This window comes from Pituophis catenifer, unplaced genomic scaffold, assembly GCF_029215685.1.
Source record: "Pituophis catenifer annectens isolate HBS135680 unplaced genomic scaffold, rPitCat1.0.hap2 SCAF_2, whole genome shotgun sequence".
NCBI lineage: Eukaryota > Metazoa > Chordata > Lepidosauria > Squamata > Colubridae > Pituophis > Pituophis catenifer.
The window spans coordinates 220,372,200-220,398,230 of NW_027256882.1; the positions used below are offsets into that span (position 1 = coordinate 220,372,200).

The 26,031-nt window shown below is 33.4% G+C and overlaps 1 protein-coding gene across 5 annotated transcripts in view; it reads left to right on the forward strand.

Moving 5' to 3' along the window:
• Positions 1 to 26,031, forward strand: part of NFIB (nuclear factor I B) — a 223,769-nt gene that overhangs the window by 189,320 nt on the left and 8,418 nt on the right. The window contains exons 9-11 of one of the 5 annotated variants that reach the window (XM_070938595.1): positions 4,343 to 4,508; positions 8,844 to 8,926; positions 19,087 to 19,175. The exons of 1 other annotated variant lie outside the window; for it this stretch is intronic. In XM_070938595.1, the coding sequence (XP_070794696.1) occupies positions 4,343 to 4,508; positions 8,844 to 8,926; positions 19,087 to 19,175 (338 nt within the window). The remainder of the gene's footprint in view (positions 1 to 4,342; positions 4,509 to 8,843; positions 8,927 to 19,086; positions 19,176 to 26,031) is intronic. 3 more of the 5 variants (XM_070938596.1, XM_070938597.1, XM_070938598.1) reach the window with 3 other exon arrangements.

Below are 26,031 nucleotides of genomic sequence, written 5' to 3' on the forward strand. Positions count from 1 at the left end.
ATTAATTTCAACTAATGCAGTGTTCATTAATTGAACTAATCTATTAAATAATTTGCTGACTTTTATCAGTATTTTTAGCATTGTTGTACATTGTTTGCACTTTGCAGTACTGTTATGCAGTACCTCATATTTCTAGTTTATTACAGAGACTAAGTAAAATAAATATATTTAAACTTTAAACATTAGTATGGTAGCTGCAATATTTGTTATGTTTTATACATATCAGCTTGTATACAGATCATATCCTGCAGTGTTAGCGAACCTTTTCGGCACTGAGTGCTGAAACAGGAGTGCATGTGCGGGGAGCACCAGAAACTGGAAAAGCAGCTCCGCAACGCACGTGTGCCAGGAAGCTGCTCTTCCGGTTTCTGCCTCTCCTGTGCGCGCGAAGGCCAGCTGGCCGGAGCGCATGCACGCGCCGGAACCCAGAAGAGCAATAGGCAGCAGCTGGCATGCCCGGAGAGATGGCTCTGCGTGCCACTTCTGGATATACTGTATCAGCTTGGTTCTGCTGCTGATTCTAGGTAAATAAGTACTAGTTCTCAACTATGACAGAAATTTATGTTCTAGGCACCTTAGATGTTTGATCCATTTTCATGATGTAAATAATTTTTATTATTTTAAAATTAAATGTGTGCTTAGTAGGTATAGACTTTAAACTAATTTGCAGCATTGGCATGTGTGTCTACATGCATCTCATCTAAAAAAGCCTACGTTTGACAGGTAAGGGAATTAAAAACAGAATAAAATAAAGCAAAGAATGCATAGAGCCATGATGGCGAACCTATGGCATGCGTGCCGGAAGTGGCACACAGAGCCATCTCTCAGGGCAGGGCAGCCGCCGTCCTTTGTTCTTCTGGTTTCAGGTGCGCGCTGGCCAGCTGGTCGTCATATGCGTGTCAGAAACCAGAAGACCAGATGGCCAGTGCACATGCACATGCCTGAAACCGGAAGTTCAGCTTCCGGTTTCCGGCGCTCCCACACACGTGCCCGTTTTGGCACTTGGTGCCAAAAAGGTTCTTCAACACTGGCATAGAGCAAGCAAACAGAGTATACATACACACACACACACACACACACACACACACACAAACCCCCCCCACACACACACACAAAACGGACTTAACTGTTATTAACATTCACCTCTAATATCACTTCATTGAGTTTTGTTAGTTATAGATTTACTCTGTTTTACTTCCTGGGTCCTACAAGTTATAATAGATCAATACATATAATGTTGAAAGAATACTGTAAATTATTGTAGATTTTATGGCTGTGGATATTTTGGAATGGTTGCAATCTTAGAATTAACCAAAATAAACATTTAACTAATATACGTATTTCATGATATATCATGTTTGTACTCAGCACTCAGCAACATCTATACTAAAGCTCCCAGAACGTTGGAAAGTAATTTTTCATTTGTTCAAAGATGACTACTAGAACGTAATATTTCGAAATAGCTGGATCATACATCTGCAGTACAATGTGTGTACATTATTAATAATTTCTCTGAATCTCAGTTGGTGACTACATAGATATGCTTATTTAATCATACCTTCCATTTATCATTTAATAGTTAAACAAATATTTATATGTTTAATTTTATCACACAGCTGCTTATATCTACTTCATGTGTCATGCACAGACAATGGTATAGGTTTTTAGAAGCATTTTATCAGTATTTTGATGTAAATACAAATGGATTTGCCAAGGCGTTCTTTAAAGAACAATCTATATTTTTAGGCATCCTTTTAAAGTAAATAGTTGAAGCAATAAACATAAAATTGTCGATTCTATTATATCTTTCCTAGTAATCAAATTAATTTTACTACAATTAATTTAGTGCAATTGACTATTTAATTATATGGTTACTTACCATGTTATTCCTCCTGCTGAACTAATAGACAGTTTCCAATGTTATGTAGGGGCATCTGCATTTGTAATAGGCAGTACTTGTGCAATAATTAAACTCTCACGCTGTAATGTTAATATCAAATCCGTAGAGGGATTCTGGTAGGTGTCCTGGACCACTTATTAGGAGTTCTTTTTTTATTCCTTGTTCCCACTGAATAACAATAATGTGAAAAAATAAGTACACTCCATTGATTTTTATTTTCTTTTTAAATTCAGCATATTCCAACATACAGATGTTTGATCAATATTGTTAGATTAAAAAGCAGAAGACAAAACAAATATCATTCCACTTTTTACATTTTGTAGTCCATTGTGGTGGTGGTGATGTTATTAGCATATGGTGTTGTTAGGGCATGCTTGCATGCTTCCCAGGGTGCGCCACAGGAAGGCGAGCTGGTTTTGCACTAGAAAGAAAGACAAGCGTCTCTTCCTGCAGTGTTATCTAAGGCCCGTTCCCTTCACCAGAGCCCCCTTGCAAACGGGTGTCACAATTGGCAAGGTTCCAAACCGGAATCTGACAGACTTCATGGAGTACCTATTTATCTACTCACACAGATCATGATTTTGAACAGTTAGGTGGACAGAAACTGAGGTGAGTGACAGGAACTCACCCCCGCCACACAGTGCCAGGACTCAGATCACTGGAACAGACATCATCTCCAGCATCGCTAAGTCACTGAGGCACCGTATCTCAGTCCATTGTGTAATTTAAATAAACAAAATGTAGAAAAAGTAGGCATGCATTTAATTTCTAGAGAAAATACCTAAAATAAGAATCAGATCAACTAGATCAGGTACATGTGATTAGGTCTTTATTAGGGAGGATTTGGAAGGAATCTGTCTTATTTAAATCTCAAACATTTAGTTTAATTTTTGTTGTTGTTGTTAAAGTGTGCAATATCACCAGATTGAAAAAGTCCTCTGAGGGTTTGAGAAAGAAGGTTAGTGATGCCTATGGGAAGAGATTTAAAATGATCTCCAAACAATTGGATATCAATCATTCCACTGGCCATCTACAATAATCTAACAAGTGGAGAAGATTTCAAACAACTGCCAATTTGCCAGAGTTGAAGAAATTTGCCCTGACTATCTCAGCAAATTTAGTCTGAGAGCAGAACACAAGATGTGAAAGAAGTCTCTCAAAACCCCAGAATTTCATCATATGACCTACAGGTGGTGGTTGCCAGGATTGATGTCCCAAGTGCATGAGTCTACTGTTAGTCTACTGCACAAATTAGATCTACATGGAAGGCATCCAGGAGAACAACATCGTCCAGAAAGAACTTCAGGGCAAGGCTAAAGTTTCCTCATGAACATCTAGGCAGAGTCCAGCACTTCTGGAATATGTGATCTGGAGAGACGAGGAAAAGATAGATTTATTTGTCAATAGTACCAGTAAAAATGATTGGCAAAAACCAGAGACAGCATTTTACCAGAAGAACCTGATACCAAGGTAAAGCATGGTATTGGAAATGTTATAGTTCAGACTGCTTTGTTGCATAAAGGTGTTTCTTCATTTTATCAGAGGATGCTTGAGGATAATGTGAGACCATCAGTCAGAAGATTGAAGTTCAACTAAAAGCGAACTTTAACATGACAGTGACACTAAGTATTTCAGTAAATCTACCAAGGAATAGCTGGGGGGAGGAGGAGGAAGAAGAGAAATACAAGTTCTGCAATGGCCAAGTCAGAACCTCAATGTAAATCCCATGGAGATGCTGTGGACTGAACACTGTGCATTGAAGAAACCCCTCAACAGCCCCTCCCCTTTTTTTTACACAGTTGAATTTTTTTTTCCATGGGTGGTGGTGGTTGAAACCTTTTCCAGCCTATGTAGAGACTGGTATATAGTTAGAAGAAATGTCTGCTTGAGATTGTTTCTGCCAAAGGGCAAGATATTAAAGCCAAGGGATGTACTTAAGGAAATGGTACATTTTGTTAAATTTTGGTTGAATAAATGGTTTTTATTTTTCATAAGGTTTTTTTTGTTCAATTTATTTTTATATATTGCTTGAATGAAGATAACATGTCAAAAAAGAAAAAAAAATACATGGTGTGTGCTTACTTTTTTTTACACAACTGATTAGAGTTTTTCAGTCATCTACATAAGATCAGCAGAATCTAGTGATAACATTTGGGTTCTTTTTACTGATTTATTTATTTGATGTTGATAAACATTTAGGATCAAAAACATGGCTTCGCTAGTGAGTCTCTTACCTGATAAATAGGTGCTTGATAAAATTATGTACATAAGAAAAAGTTGCACAAGCTTTAAACACACCCACATTAAGACTGCAATTGTATTCATAAAGAAAGATTTGTATGTCAGAGTGATACTCTACGGCTATAGAATTCTGGAAGCCCTAAGATACAGAAGGCATTATATGTGTATTTCACAAGGCATTCTTCTGGTTTTGTTTTGTAGCCTAACAGCAGTGGTCAAGTAGTAGGGAAAATGCCTGGCCATTTTACTCCAGTTTTGGCACCCTCTCCCCATCACAGTACGATGAGACCTGTGACCTTGACTATGACAGACACTAAGCCCATCACTACATCCACTGAAGGTGAGGCATCTTCACCTACAGCAACCAGTAAGTATTTTGCCTAGGGAAAATCAATGTCCATCAAAGGATCAAAATACTTTCCAATTCAGGCCAGTAAAGGCACCTTTTCCTCCTATTTGACCAAGCAGACACTCACAGTTAATAATATAACATCACGATAGTTTTACAGTTAGTCCTCGACTTAACAACCACAATTGAGACCAAAATTTCCATTGCTAAGCAAGATAGTTGTTAAGCGAGTTGTGCCCAATTTGCCACTTGTTGTTAAGTGAATCACTGCCCTTGTTAAGTAAATCTCATGGTCGTTAAGTGAATCTGGCTCCCTTACAGTTGACTTGGTTTGTTGGAAGCCAGCTGGGAAAATTGCAAGTGTCAATCACATGACCCTGGGACACTGCAATCGTAAATACATGCTGGTTGCCAAGCACCCAAATTTTGATCATGTGACCACAGAGTTGCTGTAACAGGTATAAGTCGAAGAACCAGTTGTAAATCAGTTTTTTTAGTGTTGTTGTACCTTTGAACAGTCATTAAAGAAATGATTGTAAGTTGAGGACTACCTGTATTCTACTGTTATTAAAAGTCAAATTACTCTGCAACCTTTCTGATAGTGCAGCCATAGTAAAGACGATAAGTAATTTGACCAACAACTGCCAACGGAAAATTAAAACACATTCAGTTTTTAAGTTTAAGATGGACATTCTGAGAACCAGAAGCACAGTCAAGATTTATAGCTGCAAAACGGCTGACGTCTGAAATCCTGAGAGAGGAAGAGATCCAGCTGCTTGCTCCTAAGTGAGCTTTCTTGAAAGCAGATCTTGTTCCACAACATTAGACCCAATTATCATAAGAGTTTTTATTCGTTAGAATAATGAGAACCCTTCAGAATATCTATATTTGAAGAGATTTAAAAACCTCTGTGTAGCACTCATTCATTTACTGTGTTCAAAACTGTGCCCTTTATCCTATAGTCTTCAATGGAATTGCAGTTTTAGATCAATACCCTAAACTTGTTTGAATCAAATTCCAACATTAATCATTTCAACAAATTGCAACATTACAGTAGTCATATTTAAGTCTACTGGGGGAAAAAACTTTTACAAGTTGTGTTATCCATCCATTTGCTGTAATGGCTTACCATATCCTATTCAATGGACAGTTTCAAGCACAATGGTCACTAGTGATATGAGGATAGTGGCACGAAATTTGCACACTGGATAATATATCCATTCATTTATTTTCTTACTCATTGCTTCCATTTGGTTTTGCCACCACTTGGAAATGCATCTTACTAGTTTTCATAAAACGGTTCAAGTAGTCCTTGAATTAAACCTGTATATTAGTTGAGATGTATTTTTGCAATTATAGAACAAACAATTTATTGACTATAATTCATTTAGTAAGTACTTGCAATCAGTGTTAATGTCAGATGATTTGATAGGGCATGGATAAGCATTTAAATTAAAAATATTTAAAATAGAGATAGGAAATATGTGGTCCTCCAGATGTTGCTGAAACAACTCCTAGCAACTATAGCTATTATGTAATAAGAGATGCAGGTCCTGACATCAAAGTCCATAGATCTTTCTTGTTAAACCAGTAAGAAAAATGATACCAATTGAAATAAGTCTGAAATGTAGTCATAGCAATAGCACTTAGACTTATATACCGCTTTACAGTGCTTTACAGCCCTCTCTAAGCGGTTTACAGAATCAGCATATTGCCCCCAACAATCTGGGTCCTCATTTTACTGACCTTGGAAGGATGGAAGGCTGAGTCAATCTTGAGCCTGGTGAGATTTGAACTGCCAAATTGCAGTCAGTCAGCAGAAGTATCCTGCAGTACTGCACTCTAACCACTGTGCCACCATGACTCATTGTTGTAGATAATGAAATGGAGAGTTAAAATGAGAACAGAAAGTATGTTAGCAATCCTGTGTGGGATGGGAAAGTGAAACAGTTTCCATTCCAGCAAGAAAGTGGTAGAGGAGGTGAATTTTTCCTTACCCAACTTCTTAAAACGGCAAAATTCCTGTATGGTTGCATGAGAAAAAAAGCTGTTTTCTGGCAAAGACCCCAGATTCTTCTGCCAGCAATAGATTTTAAGCCTGTGGATTTTTTTGTAAATTTAACTTTGACATATAGTGCATCCAGGTCCCTGGCAGAGGCTCACTCTTGGTGGATAGTAACCACTATAACCGCTGTTTGAGAGAGTTAGATTGGTTCTGCTATGATTAATCTAACATTAGTACAATGTAATTAATCAGGTAATAGTTTCAAAATGATTTATCTTATAATTTTTCATTTCTGAAACTCATACTTTTTAACAGCAGCAAAGAAGTTTTTAATGATTCAAAGTACCACATCTGTCAGAAGAGAATTGGAATGTGGTTCAGATTTGATCTGGTTGTTAGAGTTTTCATTAAATTTCACTGATGTTCCATCTCAACAGAACACTCAGGAACCATTACTCAAATAATACGTTAAATAGTGTTAAGGACACATAGGAAGTATTAAACATTGTAATAGTATTTTTTTGAGGACTCATTATAGGTCTTGAAGAGAAAAAACATATTACAATAGCAAAATATACTTAAATAAATTTTACTTCTGCATGAAGATTTCACTTTTTCAATAGTAATCATTTAATGTGTATGCTTTTAATGAAGTATGAAAAATGGCACAGATGACATCTAAAATTGATTATAGTCTATATTTTTATTTTATTAAAGAATTTCACTGTGTATCCAAGAGATAGCTTTACTGAGGAATATACTCACTTTTTAATTCTATTAAATCAGTGCTTATAAAATCTGTGGCACAAAAAGGCACCAACACTTATTTATCTGTAATTATATATTTTGGCTAAGTATTACATGTCAGTGTTGATCTACTTAAACTTTTTATTAAAAAATATTAAAATGATTCTCTCCACTACCAATAAGAACACTCACATTCCTACACCCCACTGTAGATATTTATTGTAGCTTTTCAGTGGATTTTTAATAGTAATTCTTCTAAGAAATCATATTTTGCAAAAAGTGAGTCTGCATTTTTGAAATTAATTCACCTTTATTGCACTTACCTTTCATTCTTTAATGATTTGGTTATAGCAGTTAAATCGTTATAAAATTATGGATACTGTGACTCAAATTTAGGAAGCAGAGCAAAACCATCAATTTAATTAGATAGACTACAGGTAGTCCTCAGTTTATGACAACAGTTGGGACCAGCAAGGGAGTTGTTAAGTGAGTCATGCTGGATTTTATGACTTTTTTTTGCCAATTATTGACTATTAAGCAAGTCTCTGCAGTTGTTAAGTGAATCATGCCTTCAATCTGTGAATCCAGCTTCTGCCCTTGACTTTGCTTGTTAGAAGCCGGCTGGGAAAATCGCAAATAGTAATCACATAAACACCGGGACTCTGTTGCCATCATAAATACTAATTGCTGGGAGTCTGAATTTTGATTATGTAAGCCTTGGGATGTAAGCCTTGGGATATGGCAGTTGTAAGTACGAAGACTGATCATAAATCACTTTTTAAAGTGTCGTAACTTTAAACAGTCACTAAAGGAACGGTTGTAAATTGAGGACTACCTGTAATCCTGAGCAATCAACAGTTAGTGCTTTTCACTGAAAATGGACTTATTCATGATTCTATTTTTCAAGCACATGATTCAACAGAAGAAAATGTTATGATCGTGAACCTCCTAGGCCGGGGTGTGAAACTGGCGGCCTGCAGGCCAGATGTGTCACATGCAGGCCATGGCCACCCCAGTTCTGCAAAGGCAGAAAACATCACAATACATCATGTGACATGATTGAGTTTTACACCCATGTCCTAGGCTGAATATCAACTCTTACGTTGTCTTTTCTTCACAAGTACGGTACTTAATTTTGAACACTGATCATAATATTATAGTTTCTACCAGTGATTTAAAATAATTAGCTCTCACTAGAAAAACTATTAATGCACATAAAAACAACTCTTAAATCAACATTTGCATTTTGTATATGAATAGTATTAGAAGCAATGTACCTTAGACTCATACATACACAAAGGCTTAAGGATTAGTTTTACCTTGCTTGTGCCTCCACTGGTAGAATTCTAATAAAGTGGTAAAAGATGAGAATCAGATTGAATTAACTTTTCTTAAATGAAACTGAAAAAAAATTAAATGATTTAGAAACTTGATTATTCATAATGTAGTTCTATTTTCATGCAGATTCCATTGAAGTCAATAGGCAGGCTTGAATTATGCTCTTAACCAGATTCATGCTTCATAATTCTGAGTCTCTCATATTTGAATAATATGAGGTAGGTTTCTGTCTTTATCAATATGTTTTGTTCTTCCTTAATCAGCCTATACAGCTTCAGGTACCACTCAAGCCAATCGATATGTGGGACTAAGTCCAAGAGACCCTTCCTTCCTACACCAGCAACAGGTGGGCAAGTTTCACATAGGTATTAACAATGAAAAATACAAATATTTGCAACAAGTTCCTTCTTATTTGCTATCACTGAACTTTAGTGTAGAACAGAATCTCAAGGGATTCAGTATCTTTATGAAGCCTGTAATATAAGAAACTTCCTGTGTTTACCTGATAAACCTTTTATCTATTCCAAAAAACAGGAAAAAAATCTGGTCAGATTCAAGGAAAATTGATTCACTAGCAATCTAGTTTTTTAGCATTTCAGTTTTAAACATTTAAATTTTCTGCACTAGCATCAAGTAATTCCCAAAAAAAAAATAAAAAAATTATATAATCGGGTAATATTGCAGAACATCCCAATTCCTAGATTATGAGGGTTAAAGTGCTTTGTTGATAGCTTGTGATGGAAGATCTTTTTCTTCTTTCCCAGGTTCTAATAAAAGTTACATTTCTAGTAGGATTTTATACGTTACACCTCATTAATACCGGGCATCTACTGCAAATATTTTTTTCCAAACTGAAAATATAGTTTTTGGGTGGTGGTATATTAAAAAGTGACACACACGGACACACAAGAATTTATTTATTTATTATGTGTATTTGGCCACCCATCTCACAGAAGCAATTCTGGGCAACATATATTACATACTAAAAAATTGAATTCTAGTTGTCCAAAATTAATGTATGGTTCATGATAATGAATACAGTTTGAGACATTGTAGTTAGGTTGGCATTTGTTCATGTGAACCTTTCTTGTGATATAGTGGGGTACTGTACTGATGAATCTGGAAATTATTTTTGTCCTCCATGCCCAAAGTGTGGTATTTTGTTCTTGTTCAGTTGCTAAGACGTGTCTGTTTCTTTGCGATTCAGTGGGCCACAGCACAAAATCAGCAAAATCTTGATAGACTAGGATAAGATACTTTGGATTTTAAATCCCCTCTCTAGTATGTCTAGCAGTAAGGGGATATGAAAGTGGTTGTCTAAAACGTCTGGAAGGCACTTGTCCCTATATTAAATCTCACACTATTGAAAATGCTTGGATATAGGAAGTGTTGGCGTTTATTTTGTTTTATTTTGTTTTGTTTATTCATGAAAGCATCAAAGAAAGATACTAAAATATTAAATATATATTAGCTATTTAAATCAGTTCATTTCTGATATGATACTTAGGCTTTGATAAAGATCATACTATATCAAGATGATTTATAAAGAAATATAAATGAAACTGAAATAGGAATAGTTCCTAATTACATAAATAGATACAAGACATTTAAAATTGCAAGTGATGTTTAATTAGGAGCTATAGTGTCCTGGACTTGTTTCCATCAGCAAAGCTGTAGTAATACCATTGCTTGCGATTATGGATTTTTAAAATTTATCCTGTCCTGCCTTTATTATTATTAGTAGTAGTAGTAGTTGTGATATTCAAAATGAAGTTCCTTCTAGATATACAATATTTCAAAAATAATAAAACCATTTAAGATCATTAATAAAGCAGTAACCAATCTTAAAATATCACTTAGAGAACTTGACTTTTATTTGCAATACTGGTTTTATCACTGCTTCTTCAAATAACTTCCTAGTGCATTTTGCCTTTATGACATTAAGAAGATAATATAAATATCTCTCTTATCTTTTCACAGTAAAGATAGTATTGTAAGTTAAAGAGAAAGATAGACTTAACAGCATTCAATTGTTTCTAAATTGGTTGATCATTCTTACTCTGACACTGTAGTCAGGCAGTCAGTTTTGCACAGTGCTTTCCATATAACTGAAATAATATGTGGTGTGTATGTATTGATATACCCTGTTTCCCCCAAAATAAGACATCCCCTGATAATAAGCCCAATTGGGCTTTTGAGTGCATGGCAATAAGGCCAAGCGCTTATTTCAGGGTTCAAAAAAATATAAGACAGGGTCTTATTTTTGGGGAAACACGGTATATATTAATAATTTATTAAATATAAATCCTACTTTATTTATTCAACTCGAGACAGTATTCTCAATGCTCCTGTTTTCATGACAAACAACAGCTCTGTGAAGTGTGTTGAGCTAAGAATGATTGGCCCCAAGAAAATAAAGTCACCCAAGTTTCCATGACAGAGGAAAGATTAGAACTCATGGTTCCCCCAGATTCTAGTTCAAAACTTTAATCATATAGAAGTATATAAATAGGATATGTAGAAGATAAAAATATTGTATAAATCATAATTTTGGACATGGAGCTATTTTTAAACAAATTCCCTAAGTTCTTGTATGAATAGTAAGATCCATGTCAATATTTATTTAAAAAGAGCTCTATTAAACAGCATTAAACAATTTTGCATAGTGTAAGGATTTAAAACTGGTCTTATTTAAATGATATGTAGTGCATGGAGAAAAAACAAGGGAATACTGTATTAAAATGTGCAGCAAGTGTATTTAATAATAATAATAATAATAATAATAATAATAATAATAATAATAATAATAATTTATTATTTTATTTCTAAATTTTATTTCTATACCATAAAATCTATATTTTATGATTTTTGAATTATATTTTTCTGGAATGAAGCTTACAGTCACATGGCTGAAGCCATCTTGGATCTTCATTGTTGCCACTTTTTTTTCTGATACCCTTTCATGACCTAAATGATGGTGATATTTATTTATTTATATATCATTTCTAACTTACATGTTTGTTATTAAAACAATCCCAAAATGCAGAACATTAAAAACAGATTCCAGTTATGGGGTTAATAGTTTCTTACCTTTATCTCTAGGTTTATAAAAGATTGGCATGTTCAGAGTCAGTATGCTATTTAATTCTGCATGCTAAAGATATCACTATTCTATAACAGGTTGATCCTTGCTAGAAACAGAATGCAGGACTGTAGGATTTGAAGTCATTCTTAGAAATTTAAGTAGGGAATACCTGGTAACTTGAATTATTTTATAGAAGCAGTGTGGTACAAAAAATAAGCTTGTAGTATAAATTAAAACTAAGTTTACATTCTAGGCCTAGTTAAAAAAAAAAATCCCTTCACTTTTCCTCTTATTACATGGATCTGATTCCTTAAAAACTTTAGGAAACGACATTGCAATATAATTTTATTTATTTATTTGGAAAAACTCCCAGGGAGAAATTGTCTAAATTATTTGGATAGAGTAAAGGTTGTGCTTTGGTAAGACATAAATAAGATTGATTTATTATGTCTTTTCATTACTTTACAACAATTTAAAAGAGACCACTCTTCCTGTGGCAGATCCTAAATGCATTTAGGTTAAAATAGACCATGATGAATGAAAGGAAAAATCAAAAGTTACATGAAATAAAGGCAATCAATCATTTTATATTACCTGAGAGAAATTCTAAATTAGAAAGCCAATGGTTTCAGTTCCAGAGAAGTGTTTTAAACATCTACTATTCCTTTTAATATACTCTGAACCTTTAAGAATAAATATTCTTATAGGTACATACACAGCTTCACAAATTTGAGGTTTGTAGAGATTTATTCTTTTCATTTATGAGAGGTTTAATATAGAGTGCTATTTGTTGTTGTTGTTAAAAGAAGCCATAATATAGATTGTATAATTTATAATAAATTCAAGCAGCTTATATTATTGGTGATTTTTCTTATAAATAGTCTATTTATAAATAATATAAATAAAAATTTAGTAGAAATTCCAGTAAAACAATTTATTACAGAGAGTTGCTGGAATGTTTGCATTTCTCAAAATGCTTTAAAAGATTATACTGAGAACCAGCATCAGCAATACATTTTAATTTACTGACCAGTTTATTATTAAAAGAATTTAACTTAATATATTGATAATTGTAAAGTCAAAAATACTATTAAAATCATAAATCTGAACATTCATTTCTCTATGGTTGTAGCTCTTACCATTGCTAAATTTAACTTTCAGTTTAACAAATACTGATACAGCACTTTCTATATATATTTAAATATTGACTCTATTATACACATTCCCTACCCAGTATGAAATTGTGGCTAGAATGTAGCGCTCTGATTCAATAATTGCATAAAGAGTTCCCCACGAATAATAATAATAATAATAATGAAGTAATTATTCATGAATTGTTCTTGAACAATAAGGTGCTATATTTGGTTTTAATTTTGTTATCAATTATAGTTGATCAAGCACTGTGTGAATCCACAGAATCTGCAAAGAATTCAATGAAGTATCCCTTAAATTTTCTTCAGCACATCTCTTGAAATAAATGTTAGAATGTGAGATAAATTTTGTGGTAAAAGCTGATTAAGTTCAACAGGCAATAATATTAGTATGTATGGAGAGTTGGACTGTGGAGTCCTTGATGCTCTCTGAGCTTGGTTGTTTGCTTGTAGACGTTTCTTCACCTGATGATATAACACCATCAGTGCATTATCATCCTTGGTGTAAGGATTTTTTTTTCCTGAAGCATACCAATATATTTAGGAGAGCTATGGAAGGGATTCCAGATCTGATTTTGCTTTCAAGAGTAACCCCTTACTTACTCTTACCAACAAGTTTTCCTGTGCCCTTTCATTCAGGAAATGAACTTTTTTTTAAAAAAAAAAAGTATTTATTTATTATTTATTTTTTATTACTCCAATTTATATGCCGCCCCTTTCCGAAGACTTGGGGTGGATTTATAATAATAATAAAACTTCTTTAGGATTTATAATAATAGTGAATGTCAGATTTTTGAATCTTACAAAAAAGAAACACTTAAGAAAACAAACAAGCCTAAATAAAATAGTAGTTGCAAATTATATTGAAAATATTAATATTCTGTATATTAGTTTTATCTAATCATTCCAAAATTTACACACCTTTATCTTTGCAAATATCTTTGCACTGCTTAACTTTAAATGGAATTTATTACAACATGGAATAGATATTCCTAGCATTATTTTCTGATATATTTTTGGCCTTTCCCAGGTTTTAAAATATATTCTAAAATAGAAAATTACTAATAATTACTCTTTATATATATTATGTAAGATCTTGAATATGTCTCAATATACATTTTCTATTTTTTAAGGATTAATTAGAAATAATGAATTCCCTTGGTTAATTTGTTCAGAGCACATAAATGAAACAAAAGAGGTAGTTTCAAGTCTATCTTGTCTTAAAATTTCAGTATAATACTTCTTGCTTCAGGCAATAAGTAAAAGATCCACAAATTTAAACAAACTTAGATTCAGGAAGTGAGCTATCTGGCTGTTCATATTGTGTGCCTTATCATAACTTGCAGCTTGACGTAAAATCTGATCACATGACTGTCAAAAGAAGCATGTAATGAATAAGAGGTCATCTTTTACCTACTCTTGTTGGAAAGGAAACACATTGAAAGGAAATTTCAGTCAAACAATGAGAATATGCAAATGTTTATAGATTTCCTAAAATCAACAAAAAAAAAAAAACCCATCATGGTCTGGTATAAATAATTTTTATAAACACTCGAAGAATTATCCAGAGAAATGTGGAAGGAAACCAATTTTATTTAAATTAGGAACAGTAAATGATATACATATTTAAGTTAATCATTAATTTGTGATTAGATCAAGTATTTTAAAACTGTGAGCTAGTACATGCAAAACATTCAAAATTTTGTTTTAGAGTGCCATATCACCTTAGATGAACATTTTGCAAAATCAAAGAAGAATTGAAGACATTCAAAAAATGTTGTTAATATGATGCTGGTACTTTCTCCAATAATCAGCACCTGTTGCCCTAACAACAATTTTATAATCAGTTTCTTCGGGATAAACTTTATATTAGGATTTTAGTTTTAAAATTAGTTCAGCCATAGTTCAGTTGATTGCATGCAGTTGACTGGTTGGTAGTACATGGGATTTTAATCAGGATAAAAACAAAACTGATGTATTTTTAATTGGTTTGGTATTCATCTCTTTAAAGCCAAGCCAATTGGAGTAATGTAAGTTAAAATTTACATTTTGTTTCTCTTAAAGTGTAGCTTTTGGGTAGTGATAGGGAATGAAATTAAAAGCACACTTAGTTGGATTCAGATTATTTCTATAGGGTGACTTGTTTATTAACTCCCCTTTTGGCCAGCCATTAAAATGTCCCATGTATGTTGGGAGGTGAAACATGGAAAACCTTTCCCCCCATAATCTCTCTCCAGCACCCTTATTCTAACTTTGAAGGGAATGAGGGAAGAGTATGATTTGAAAGTTGTCAGGACATTCAGCTGGTGAGGAATAAGCTTCCACCTTTTAGATATAATCTCAATTCAACACACTATATATCTTACTAAGCATAAGTAAATACCACATTTGTTGTATTTGATTGTTAAAGGCTATTTTCATTTCCCTGAATCTTGTAGAAGTAACACACACACAAAAATTGAGAAACAATTTCTAAGCATGTGGAACTGAATGCTTTATCCCTTCTGACTTCTGATTGAAAATAGGATTAATTTATAAAGACAGGAATCAAAACCTGTTGGCTACTTTTGAGTACATAATATTTGGGATTCAAGATTGAATATTCTCAGTTAGCACTGCTTTGTATACAAAGCAGATGACAGGGTAATTTCTGTACTATTATTATTATTATTATTATTATTATTATTATTATTATTATCTAAAAATAATAGTAGATAATAACGTGTTTTCTTTAACAACTCTGAGACTAATAGCTTCTATAGTATTAGAATTTCTGTGGAACATTTACAGATATTTTCATTGATCTTAACAAAATGTATCACTTGTATGTTTGAGCGATTTCTGATTTGCAGATTCCATTCTTAGCTTGGTATAATTCCATACTTAGCTTTTTAATGTAATAAAATTATAAACCAAAGACATGAAAGCACAATTGATCTAGAGCTAATACAATATTAATTTGCAACAATGCATTTGTGTTCCACAAAGGCCGTTAAGGGTTGGAGAGAGCATCTTCTGGGGTTAATTATTCTATGGGAAACTGGCATTTTATAATTGTCCATGCCCAGTTCTTTGTGAAAATACAATCCTGTTATGGAAGCCATTTTATTATTATTTGTACCACGCGTTTCCAAATATTCAGATGCATCTCTAGCCACAAAGTTTGTCTTATTTTGATTTAAGGAGATGTTCAACAAATCTTCTAGCATCGAGTTTTTCTTTCCTATATCCTCAGTACAGTAGTCCTCAATGATATCTCAGAAGGCTCCCCCAACTAAGAACATTTTATTCAATGTGAAGGATTTCTTGAATAAAGAGATGTTTTACATACATACGTGTACATGCATGTACACATACAAAAACAATCCCAGAAAGAACGAGCAAACTTCTTAAAAGATCTTCTAAGGCATCATTTTAAGTGATATGTAACATGAGGACATGTTTGTGTCCAAGGTGCTTTTCCAAAAACAACTGGACTTTCTTGGGTTTTTCCTTGAGAAATTTTGCTCTCAAGAATAGAAGCAAAACATTTTCGGGGGGGAGGGGGGGACGAAAATAGTCCAGTTCCCTTATGGAAAAGCACCTTTGGGACAACCATGACCTAGATGATTGAGAATATCTATAGACATGAAGACGTGTAATACAGATGAGGAAAAAAAATGGAAGCGCACAATTTTTGTTTTGCGTATGAATTCCTTTGGGATCTGTTGTCTTGCTCTTTGGCTGATAACATCACAGATATTAACAGAGCAGAAGAGTCAGATGTATAAAGTAGGCCATATCTGAGAAGCCATATTCAGTTGCAAAAATAAATAGTTAATCTAGGTATATTTCATGTTAATTTGGTAGTATCCTAAAGCATAGAAATATCTACTGGATTATCATAAAAAGAAGTAAGGTAGTGAGTGTAATGACACACAGAAATTCGTGGGCAGCAGTATTAGCTGTGTGGTGCTGAAATGGCCTAGCATTCTACCTCTATTGATCTCCTACATGCTGATTAAAAGTTGGTCCTCCATCACCATTTTAAAGCTGACAGCATCAATAATATAGTACGACTATTTGTTGTACTACGCAGGCAGCATATTGCTTGATGTTTGTGTATATCTGTTTAGTACAATTTTAATTTCTAAACTATGCTACAGTTCATATGGGAGGGTTTGCAAATGACATTTAAACATTTAAATATGTTTTGTGTGTACAATAAGTGTTAAATCAGGTCTTATTGTCTTCTGCAAATGCCAAATAGTCAAATTCTATTAGCAATATATTGCTGTTTTTATTAAAGACTTTTGAAGATTCTTAAAGAACAACCTTGCCAAAATATTTGTTCAAACAACTTTTTAGAACTCAAAACATCAGGAAACATGGTTTCAGTCTGCTCAGCTGATACAAACTCCTCAGTATTCTGGTTCTAGCTGTACTATCCCTCAGCAGGAGAGCAACTATTGTAAGCTTGTTTGTAATTTAGCTCTCATGCTGGATTACAATTAACAAACTATAGTTTGCACACTCCATTCATGCCTCTTTCTGTCATTCGGTGTTTGCTTGCTTGCTTGCTTATTTGTTCAATTTCTGCCTTGCCTTTTTGCCTGCAGGACATTCAAGGCGATAAATTGTACAATACAGTGTTTATAAAAATTGAACACTATGATTATAAACAAAATTAAAATCTATTGTATAAAAATTAAGTATTTCATTTCCAAAAAAAGGAGAAAGGGTGATTAATATAAATGGAAAACATACAGCAGAAGTTAGATTTGACAAATTTCCAAGAAAGATTCCCCACCCATTTACTCAAATTAAGTGGCTGCACACATCTTAAAACATGAATTAAACCTTTAGATAATTAAAAAAAAAAACTTAGTTGTGGGAAGTGGTATAAAAATGCAGCCAGCATATCTGTCAGCAATAGGATTTACTCTAAAAATACTCCATTTTCTTTGCATAATTTCTGCCATTGTTACTATACTTCAAAAAAAAAATTGTCTGCATGATTCCATGTCTACTTAGTTCCTAACCACTTTGAGATTACATTTAACAGCAGAAGATATAGAAACATTTAAATAAATTAATAAATAATTATCTGTGTCTCTTGCTGAGTTCTTCAAATGATAGTTAAGAAAACAGTTATTAAAAATCTGTGTTTCCATTTCTGAAGACTCAGCAAGACAAAGCCGAGAAATGTTGCTGAGTCTTCACACTGGGTCAGGACAAGAGTATAGTCTTCTACTCAGCGCGTATGTTTTTTTCAGGAAAGGAGTGCAATAAATTGAATTGCTATGAAAGTCACTGCTTAAACTAAAACATTGATCTTTTAGAACCACTTACTACATATTGTGGAGAGGGAAAGAAATGGCATTTATATACAATTAATCATAGTCACATTATTGTATTAAATTCAAGGTGCTGTTTGATGCATGATATATGTTAGTTATTTTATAGAGATTAAAATCTCTGTTTTCTTAAAAGTTTAGATAAGGCTTATTTTATTGGATATAAATATAATCACTAGACCTTTAAGAAAAATGCTAACATCTTCTAGACAATGGCTGAACAGAGTTACATGGGTAAATTTTTTTAAAGAGGTATTATGATGATTTGGTGATCTGGGAAACATTTATTTCAGCTTACATGTAATGCATTTCTTCTTGTATTTAAAATCTTTTAAATGCTATTATCTTGAATTAAGAACTAGGTTATTTTACCAGTGCATGTTAAGAGACGCTGTATTGAGTAACCCTAAATTAATCAACCTCTATTACAAATGCCTCCTTCCTTCTTGAACAGTAATATAAGATCTTTGTGTAATTTTGGATCCTTTCCTATAAATTGCATGTCATCTGTGTATCACCAAATGCATGCTTTCAAAGATACTGATTTTTTCTCTCTCTCTTTTTTTTCCTGGAGATTGAATAATTTTAAGTGCTTTTTATTTTCTTTCTTTTAAAATTGAACATTAATATTTACTTTGTTTCCAGCTAAGTTTATAATATAATTAATTGCTAAATTCCAGTTGTTCTTTTATGCTTTGATTAATAGAAAAGCATATTCATGTAGCATTTTGTAAATGTGTACAATTTTATTTTGCACTATAATAATTTAAAATTTATTTTTTAAAACTGTTCTCCCCCCCACCCACCCCCACTACTACTACTTGGGGATGTAAGGTTTGTACCATATAATATGCTAGTTTGCATGTATTCATTTAAATACTAAAAACTGTAGTACTGCTCGATCCATATCTGACTGCTAGGTTTCAATTGACAGCTGAGGATATGTGACTGGACCATGAATCAAAACGGCAGGCATTTATACCCCAGTGCCAATGAGGATACATTGGGAATTACTTGGCAAAGGTAAAATTTTAATTATTTCCGCACCTAAACTATCTTGGGTTCTTCATTATCTGTATAAGTTGGCCTCCAGGATAAAATGTTAACTGTAAAATATTTAACATCTTTTGAATTACATGTTTAGGTCAAACGAACATTAGAGTTAAGCACTTAGGATGCCAAATACTGATACACCGTCAAGTATAAAACTATGTGAAGAAAGCAATATAGCAAAAATGGATAGGCACTTTGAAGTTTGAAATTTATATCATGCTTATATTATATTAAGAAGCAGTTTTAAGAATAAAATACATGACAAGAATGGGTGTTTGATATTAGGTAATACAAAGGGATAATAGCCAAAGGAACTATTTGAGAAATCACATGGGTAGAATTTATGAATTTAGAAAATAAGGTAAAACTGTGTCTTATACTTAACTACACTTAGCTCATCTTCCCTTTCAAAAAATAACTTTCAGAGTAAGTAAACTGAAACTGCTACTTTGCAATAGATTCTGGTGGGAAAAGTTTAACATGCTAGTTGATATGTGTAATTAAGTAATTCTGAATCTTTACAGAATTGCTTCTGATTCAATTTGATGTCATGAAAAAGTATTATTTTCTATTTTGTTCCCTTTTCCTCGAAATACCATTCCAGATAATTCCCCAAATACAAGAGTAAATCCTTGGAAAGTTTCAGGAGATGTAGTGAAAGGGGATGAAAAGAATGATTGGCAAGTGGAATCTTAGGCACGTTCACTCTCTTCAGTGCACACACACACAACCACACATATATGCACACACACATTCAAACCAATTTTCCTTCTTATTATACACTAAGAGCTGCGAAGTAGAAGTATGAAGTCTTTCATCCTAATTCCCTTATCCTCTGTTATAGTCCTAGAAATTATCACTCATATTTTAATGGGCTTTCTAACTTGAATACAGGTAGTCCTCAAACTTAGGACCACAGTTGAGCCCAAAATTTGTTAAATAAGTGCTGCCCCATTTTACAACCTTTCTTGCCACATTTCTTGTTGTTAAGTGAATTGCTGCAGTTAAGTTAATAACATGGTTGTTAAGTGAAATTGGTTTCCCCATCGACTTTCCTAGTCAGAAGATCACAAAAAGTAATCACATGACTCTGGGACATTGTAACCGTCATAAATACATACCAGTTGCCAAGGGTCCAAATTTTGATCACATGAATGTGGGGATACTGCAATGTTCGTAAGTGTGAAAAACAGTCAAAAGTCACTTTTTTGAATGCTATTATAACTTCGAACAGTCACTAAAAAATGGTTGTAATTTGAAGACTACCTGTATATAATTGGTTATTATTGCCAAGTTATTTTATTTAAGAACTGATAAATCTGAATAGACTGGATTGTTTGGTTTACCATACAATTGTAAATAGAAAAATGATCTCTATAGTTCATTTCAACCAATATTTATGTCTCATGCTTAGTTTTGTTCAGAAAGCTTCTTTAAAGAAACATATTTTATAGCTACTCTTTGAACTGCCTTAAATGTCCATTTGTTCTCTCCAAAAATTTAACATATTTCTAATTTATATATTTTATTAGTTACGTTCAGTTGAGATTATGTACATTTTTATCATCACTGTCATAGTTAATCTTTAATCCCCCCAAAACTATGTTTTGGGGAAAAAATCTTGGTTAAATATTCCATGTTCTGTAAATTCTGGTTCTTCAATTTATTGTAACTGATTTTGTAAATACCTTCATGAGAAAGAGTGTAAATCAAATGTATTAAAATGTATTATGACTAGTACATGAACTATTAATAGGACTACAAACATATTGGATTCAAATCCGTCATACCGCCAGTCTAGATGGAGAAAAGGCAGGAGTCAGCAGAAGTGTGATCATTTTTCCAATTCAGAATCTAGTTAATTTATTCTACAAGGAAGCTGGGCATTGGATTTGAAGATGTCATGTCATTTTTGATACAGATAGTAGCTACGTTTTGGGAGTGGAATTTTGAAAGGGCATTTGTCCATTCTTAATGGTATTTTCAGAACTGCTATACCGTTTCAGACAGGAGAAAACCCAGGCTAGTCTTCAAAAGAGATATTCAGAACCCCATGTTATGAGTCCCTTGTCTTAGTGTGAATGAACAGCAGACCTTGATTCAAATTTTACTGGGTGATTTTGCCTACGTAACCTTAGAGAAAAGAGATTATTTTGGGCTAGGCCAGACAAACTGATGGTAATTTACTTTTTATTCACAACATAATGCGATTGTGTAAATAAATTTTTGAATAGTGCCCATACTGTTTCCTGAGATCCTACTTTTTGCCTCTAGCATTCTTACCACAAACTCCCCCTGAATATTAATTGTTTACTTATAAGCCCCTACTTTCCTTTTGTTTAAATAATGTCTATATTTTTTATAATCACCTCCTAATTAGCCTTTATAGGGAAAATACTCTAAACATAATAAGCATTGCCCAAATACATTTAGAAATAAGTTTTATTTCCTTTTAGTATGGTTTAAATAAAATTTAATTAACCAAGAAAGGCCAATACAGTTCCTGGATATTTGTTCTAATATAAATTCAACCAGCATGCAAATATATAAAATTTTAGGAATATCTTATATGCTCTATATCTGAGGTAATTTGAATTGGAACATAGTTTAAGAAAATCAAGTCTCTCTCTGTCTCTCTCTCTTTTTTTCAAAGGTTTTGATGGAAAGGTCAAATTGGGGCAAATCATATTGCATCATAGCATCATTATTCAAATGATGTAAACTACATGCAATATTTGATTTGTGTCATGATATAATTTGTTTCGTTTCTGTGATGTCATCATGGCTTCTAGTCAGGAAGCTGCAATTTCTAATGTTTGGTATTACATTGAATTATATATTTAGAAATGCTTATGCAACGTACAACATGCAATATTAACCCTTATTTCATGTGGTAGATGTAGCTGATCCAAAGAGGTCAGTTACTGCTGACCATAGTGTTGAACTACTAGCAGTTGTGAACTTTCAAAGTTTTCAGCCAGACTTTTCAAAAATGTAACATCAGGGCAATAATTATCAGGTATTATTAATTTGTGTTTTAAAAAATGGATGCATTTAATTCTGTTTTATAAAGGATTATCCTGAATGCCAGTTTAAGTTTAATTTTGCTGTTTCCAGATCCTAAGTTAACATTTCCTGCTTTCAATTTGCCATCTTGGCAGAGAAGTACAAAACAAATCTTCTTTGGGCTCAGAACACTGAAATTCTTTTCTACTCTATCCAAAGCGGGGAGGTATCAAAATATATAACTTTTTGTAGCAGCTTTCCTTGCTCCCCTTCCACTCTGAAGAGCTGTTCTGTTGCTGTTAAGCAGGTAAAATGAGTTTACTGTATGGGAAAAAGAAGACTGGGAACTTTATTTTAATGTCAGAACAGCCTTAAATCTAAACTTTAAAAGAACAAAATCAGTAGCAGTAACCTCATTCTTCTTCTTTTGTTTCTTTCAAATTACCTAAAATATCATAAATTTGTGTGGACTAAAATTGCAGACTCAGTTTTTATAAATAAGAACCGTGGAATGAAAATACTGACTGATAAAATCATTGGAGTACAGGAGGTAGCTGGGAAGGATTTCTGGCTTGTATCAGTTTGTCACTATCTCAGTTATAGTTTCACCCAGCTCTCTAATAAAGAACGATGTGCAGAGAATTATGTTTCCTTTCCATTTAAGCAAACATCTTCTGAACACTTCCTAAGAAATTAATTGTATTCCAGCCAGACTTGCCTGCTGCCATCCCACAGGAAATGGGTCAGCAATCCATTAAAATGCCATTAGATAATCTAATTTGGAACTTAATCTCTAAATTAACCATGCTCTATACTTGAAGCATACTTGAGAGGGAGAAAAAAAAGTTCGTTTGAATCGATAGGGAAGCCGAAGCGTGAAGAAGGCTGTTTGTTTTTTCTGTAGCTGTGGTCACGTCTCAAGCCGTCTGGTAACCAGGAGAAACCAGACATGATGTAATTCCAGATTGAACTTGAACTTCAGGGACTGAGAATGGGAAAACAATAGACCATAGGAATCAATAATGTCCATTTTCCACATGATTATGTTTGGCACTTTAAATTAACATTTATGGAAAAAGCAGCAAAACTACAATATGACCAACATGGGGTGCAGTGGGGAATCCACAAAGGAAAAGAAAGAAAACAATTTCTTCAACTGTATTTTGTGAAACAAGAGATTCCAATAGAGTAAACTAGTTGTTTGTTCTGAGCACCCTTTTGTTCTCTTAGGTAGGATAAACTTAATCTTATGTTTCCTGTCAGATGATTTTGGTGGTGCTTTTGGGAAAGGAGGAGCATGTTTTGAAAGTGCTCTCAGCTGTGAAGTGGACTATTAACCCCTTGTGGATCACAAAATGTATATACTCCATTTTAGTCTGCGTAATGTCTTCAGCTATAAATAAGGGCAAAGTTTTTCAGGAGATGTTTCTCTTAACATTTACAAAATAAAATAAATTTATGGTAATGATTGGCTACATCAGTGCCTGCAAAATTGTATCGTGACTTGCTAAGCATTTCTTGTGAAGGAGTTTAGGAGAAAAATAATCAATGCCTGTATGGTTTTATCTTTTAAGAAATAACTTCTGAAAGGATTGAGATGAAGCAAATTAAAATTTTGTTAGGAAAAAGAGATTGATATGATACAAAAATAAGCTTTTTGGCTGATCTCGCCTGTACTGTATTTTAAAACAATGTGTCAGGGATACACCCGGGGCTATTTCCCCCCCCCCTTCCTACTTTTTCAGTCACCAAGGCCAACAGAGGACATGGTGACAATATTGTGTTTCACTAAAAAAAAAAAATGCAGCATATGGGGCCCTTTTAAAGCAGTTTCAGGACAGGGTAAGGAAAAAGGAAAAGGTGGATGAAGCCTGTTCAACTTAGTATACATATTTGATTGCTTTTTTGTAAAAACAAAACAAACAGAAAATATTCTGTGGAAGTTTGCTATTGAAACGCGTAAGTAGGAACTTAGGGGTGAGGGTTTCAGGAGTGGAAGGAGGGGTGAGAGCAAGAGATGCTGACTCACTTTCTGATTTGTTCTATCAAAAGTTAAAAATAAGTTCTGCTGGTATATCCTGTATACAGGATGAGGAACCAACAGATGTGGCAGCAGGAGGAACAGATAAGCTCTGAAATAATCATGAAATTTGACACTGAGTGTATTAATTATGCATATGAACAATTGATCCCAAGAACAGGATGTTTGTCGCTTGGGTCTAGTTATTATATATTCAAGACATACTGCCATTTCTGTCTATAATAATATCACATTCCATTCTTGATCTTTGGAATAGTTTCCTCAGCACCCTCTTAAATGTCCAGAATGTCTAAAGCAGGCCATAATCGTTTTCATCACTGACACAATAACATGCATCCAGAAAGTATCATTTTGTAATATTGCTGGGATGTGGGGAACAGTATTTTATCTTGCAAAGCAACTCTTTAGTTAGAGATTGAACTTGGCTTCCTTAACACTTATGGTTTTGCTTTTGGAAATGCTGCATGTGACATTGGTACAACCAATACTGGTAGCTTAATCTCTCTCCCTTACTTAAAAAAACTTGGAATGTAAGAAAAGAACATGGTAAAAAGTATGGTATGAAGTAAAATGAAACTAAATGATAGATTAGTTATATAGTTATAAAATTAAGAGAAAGGTTATTAGTGGAATAAATTTAAATAATTTTGTGGACTAGAGTTGATGAATAAATGCATGGAAGTAAAGACTCAGGTTTAAATATGATTGAAGGGGCTAAAATATAAGTCAGAAGGTATAGATTTGTGACATCTAGGTTGTTTTGGGTGTGACTAAAAGTATGAATGGATAGATTTATAATAGATTCATATTAAGCTTCAGTGAATGGTGATAATAATAGAATGAAAGATGAGTTTGGGGGGTGGGGTAAAAAGTTCAATGTTCTAAATGAATGTGATCTAGGAGAAAAAAAAATTATTGGGTGACATAAATGAATGAGTGGGATTGGGCCCTTTGGAAATCCCAAATTGAATGAGAATGATGATTTATGAATATGAGTTTAGTTGAAATTCTGTTTGTTTCAGATACACAATTTAAGCATAAATCTATTCATGCCTAAAAGTGATGTAAAAATACAATAATTTGATTGTTATATTTGAAGATAGTGTAGAAGGATGGTCCGACGTTCACACTTAGGAAGACAAATCCTTAGGAAAATATATTATAAGACATAATTTCTCAACCAAATGGAATGAATAAAAAGTAGACATAAAGATTTTATTTATTTATTTATTTATTTATTTATTTATTTATTTATTTATTTATTTATTTATTGTTTCAATTTATATGCCACCCTTCTCCGGAAACTCAGGGCGGTTTACAATGCGTTCAGCAATAGCCTTCATACTTTTATATATACCTGCTTAGTAGGGCCAAGTGGTGTTCTTTTTTATACAAAGTCAGCTTATTGCCCCCACAATCTGGGTCTTCTTTTTTTTTTTTTTTTTAATTTGATTTATATGCCGCCCTTCTCCGGAGACTCAGGGCGGCTTACAATGCGTTAAGCAATTTTACCTACCTCGGAAGGATGGAAGGCTGAGTCAACCTTGAGTCTGGTTATAACTGTTTAAAACAGAACAAAATGACTAATGTCATAAATTGCCACAAAAGCGTATTGAGTTAATCAAGTAAGTATGGGAAAAATATTTGGTAAAATATGAAATTAAAAAATCCATGATTGTACAAAAAAGCATAGAATGTTAATGCAAAAAGTGAGTGTAAGAGAAAGATACTATATATTTTGTATAGAGAAAAAAATGCAGAATTATTAGAAGGGGATGA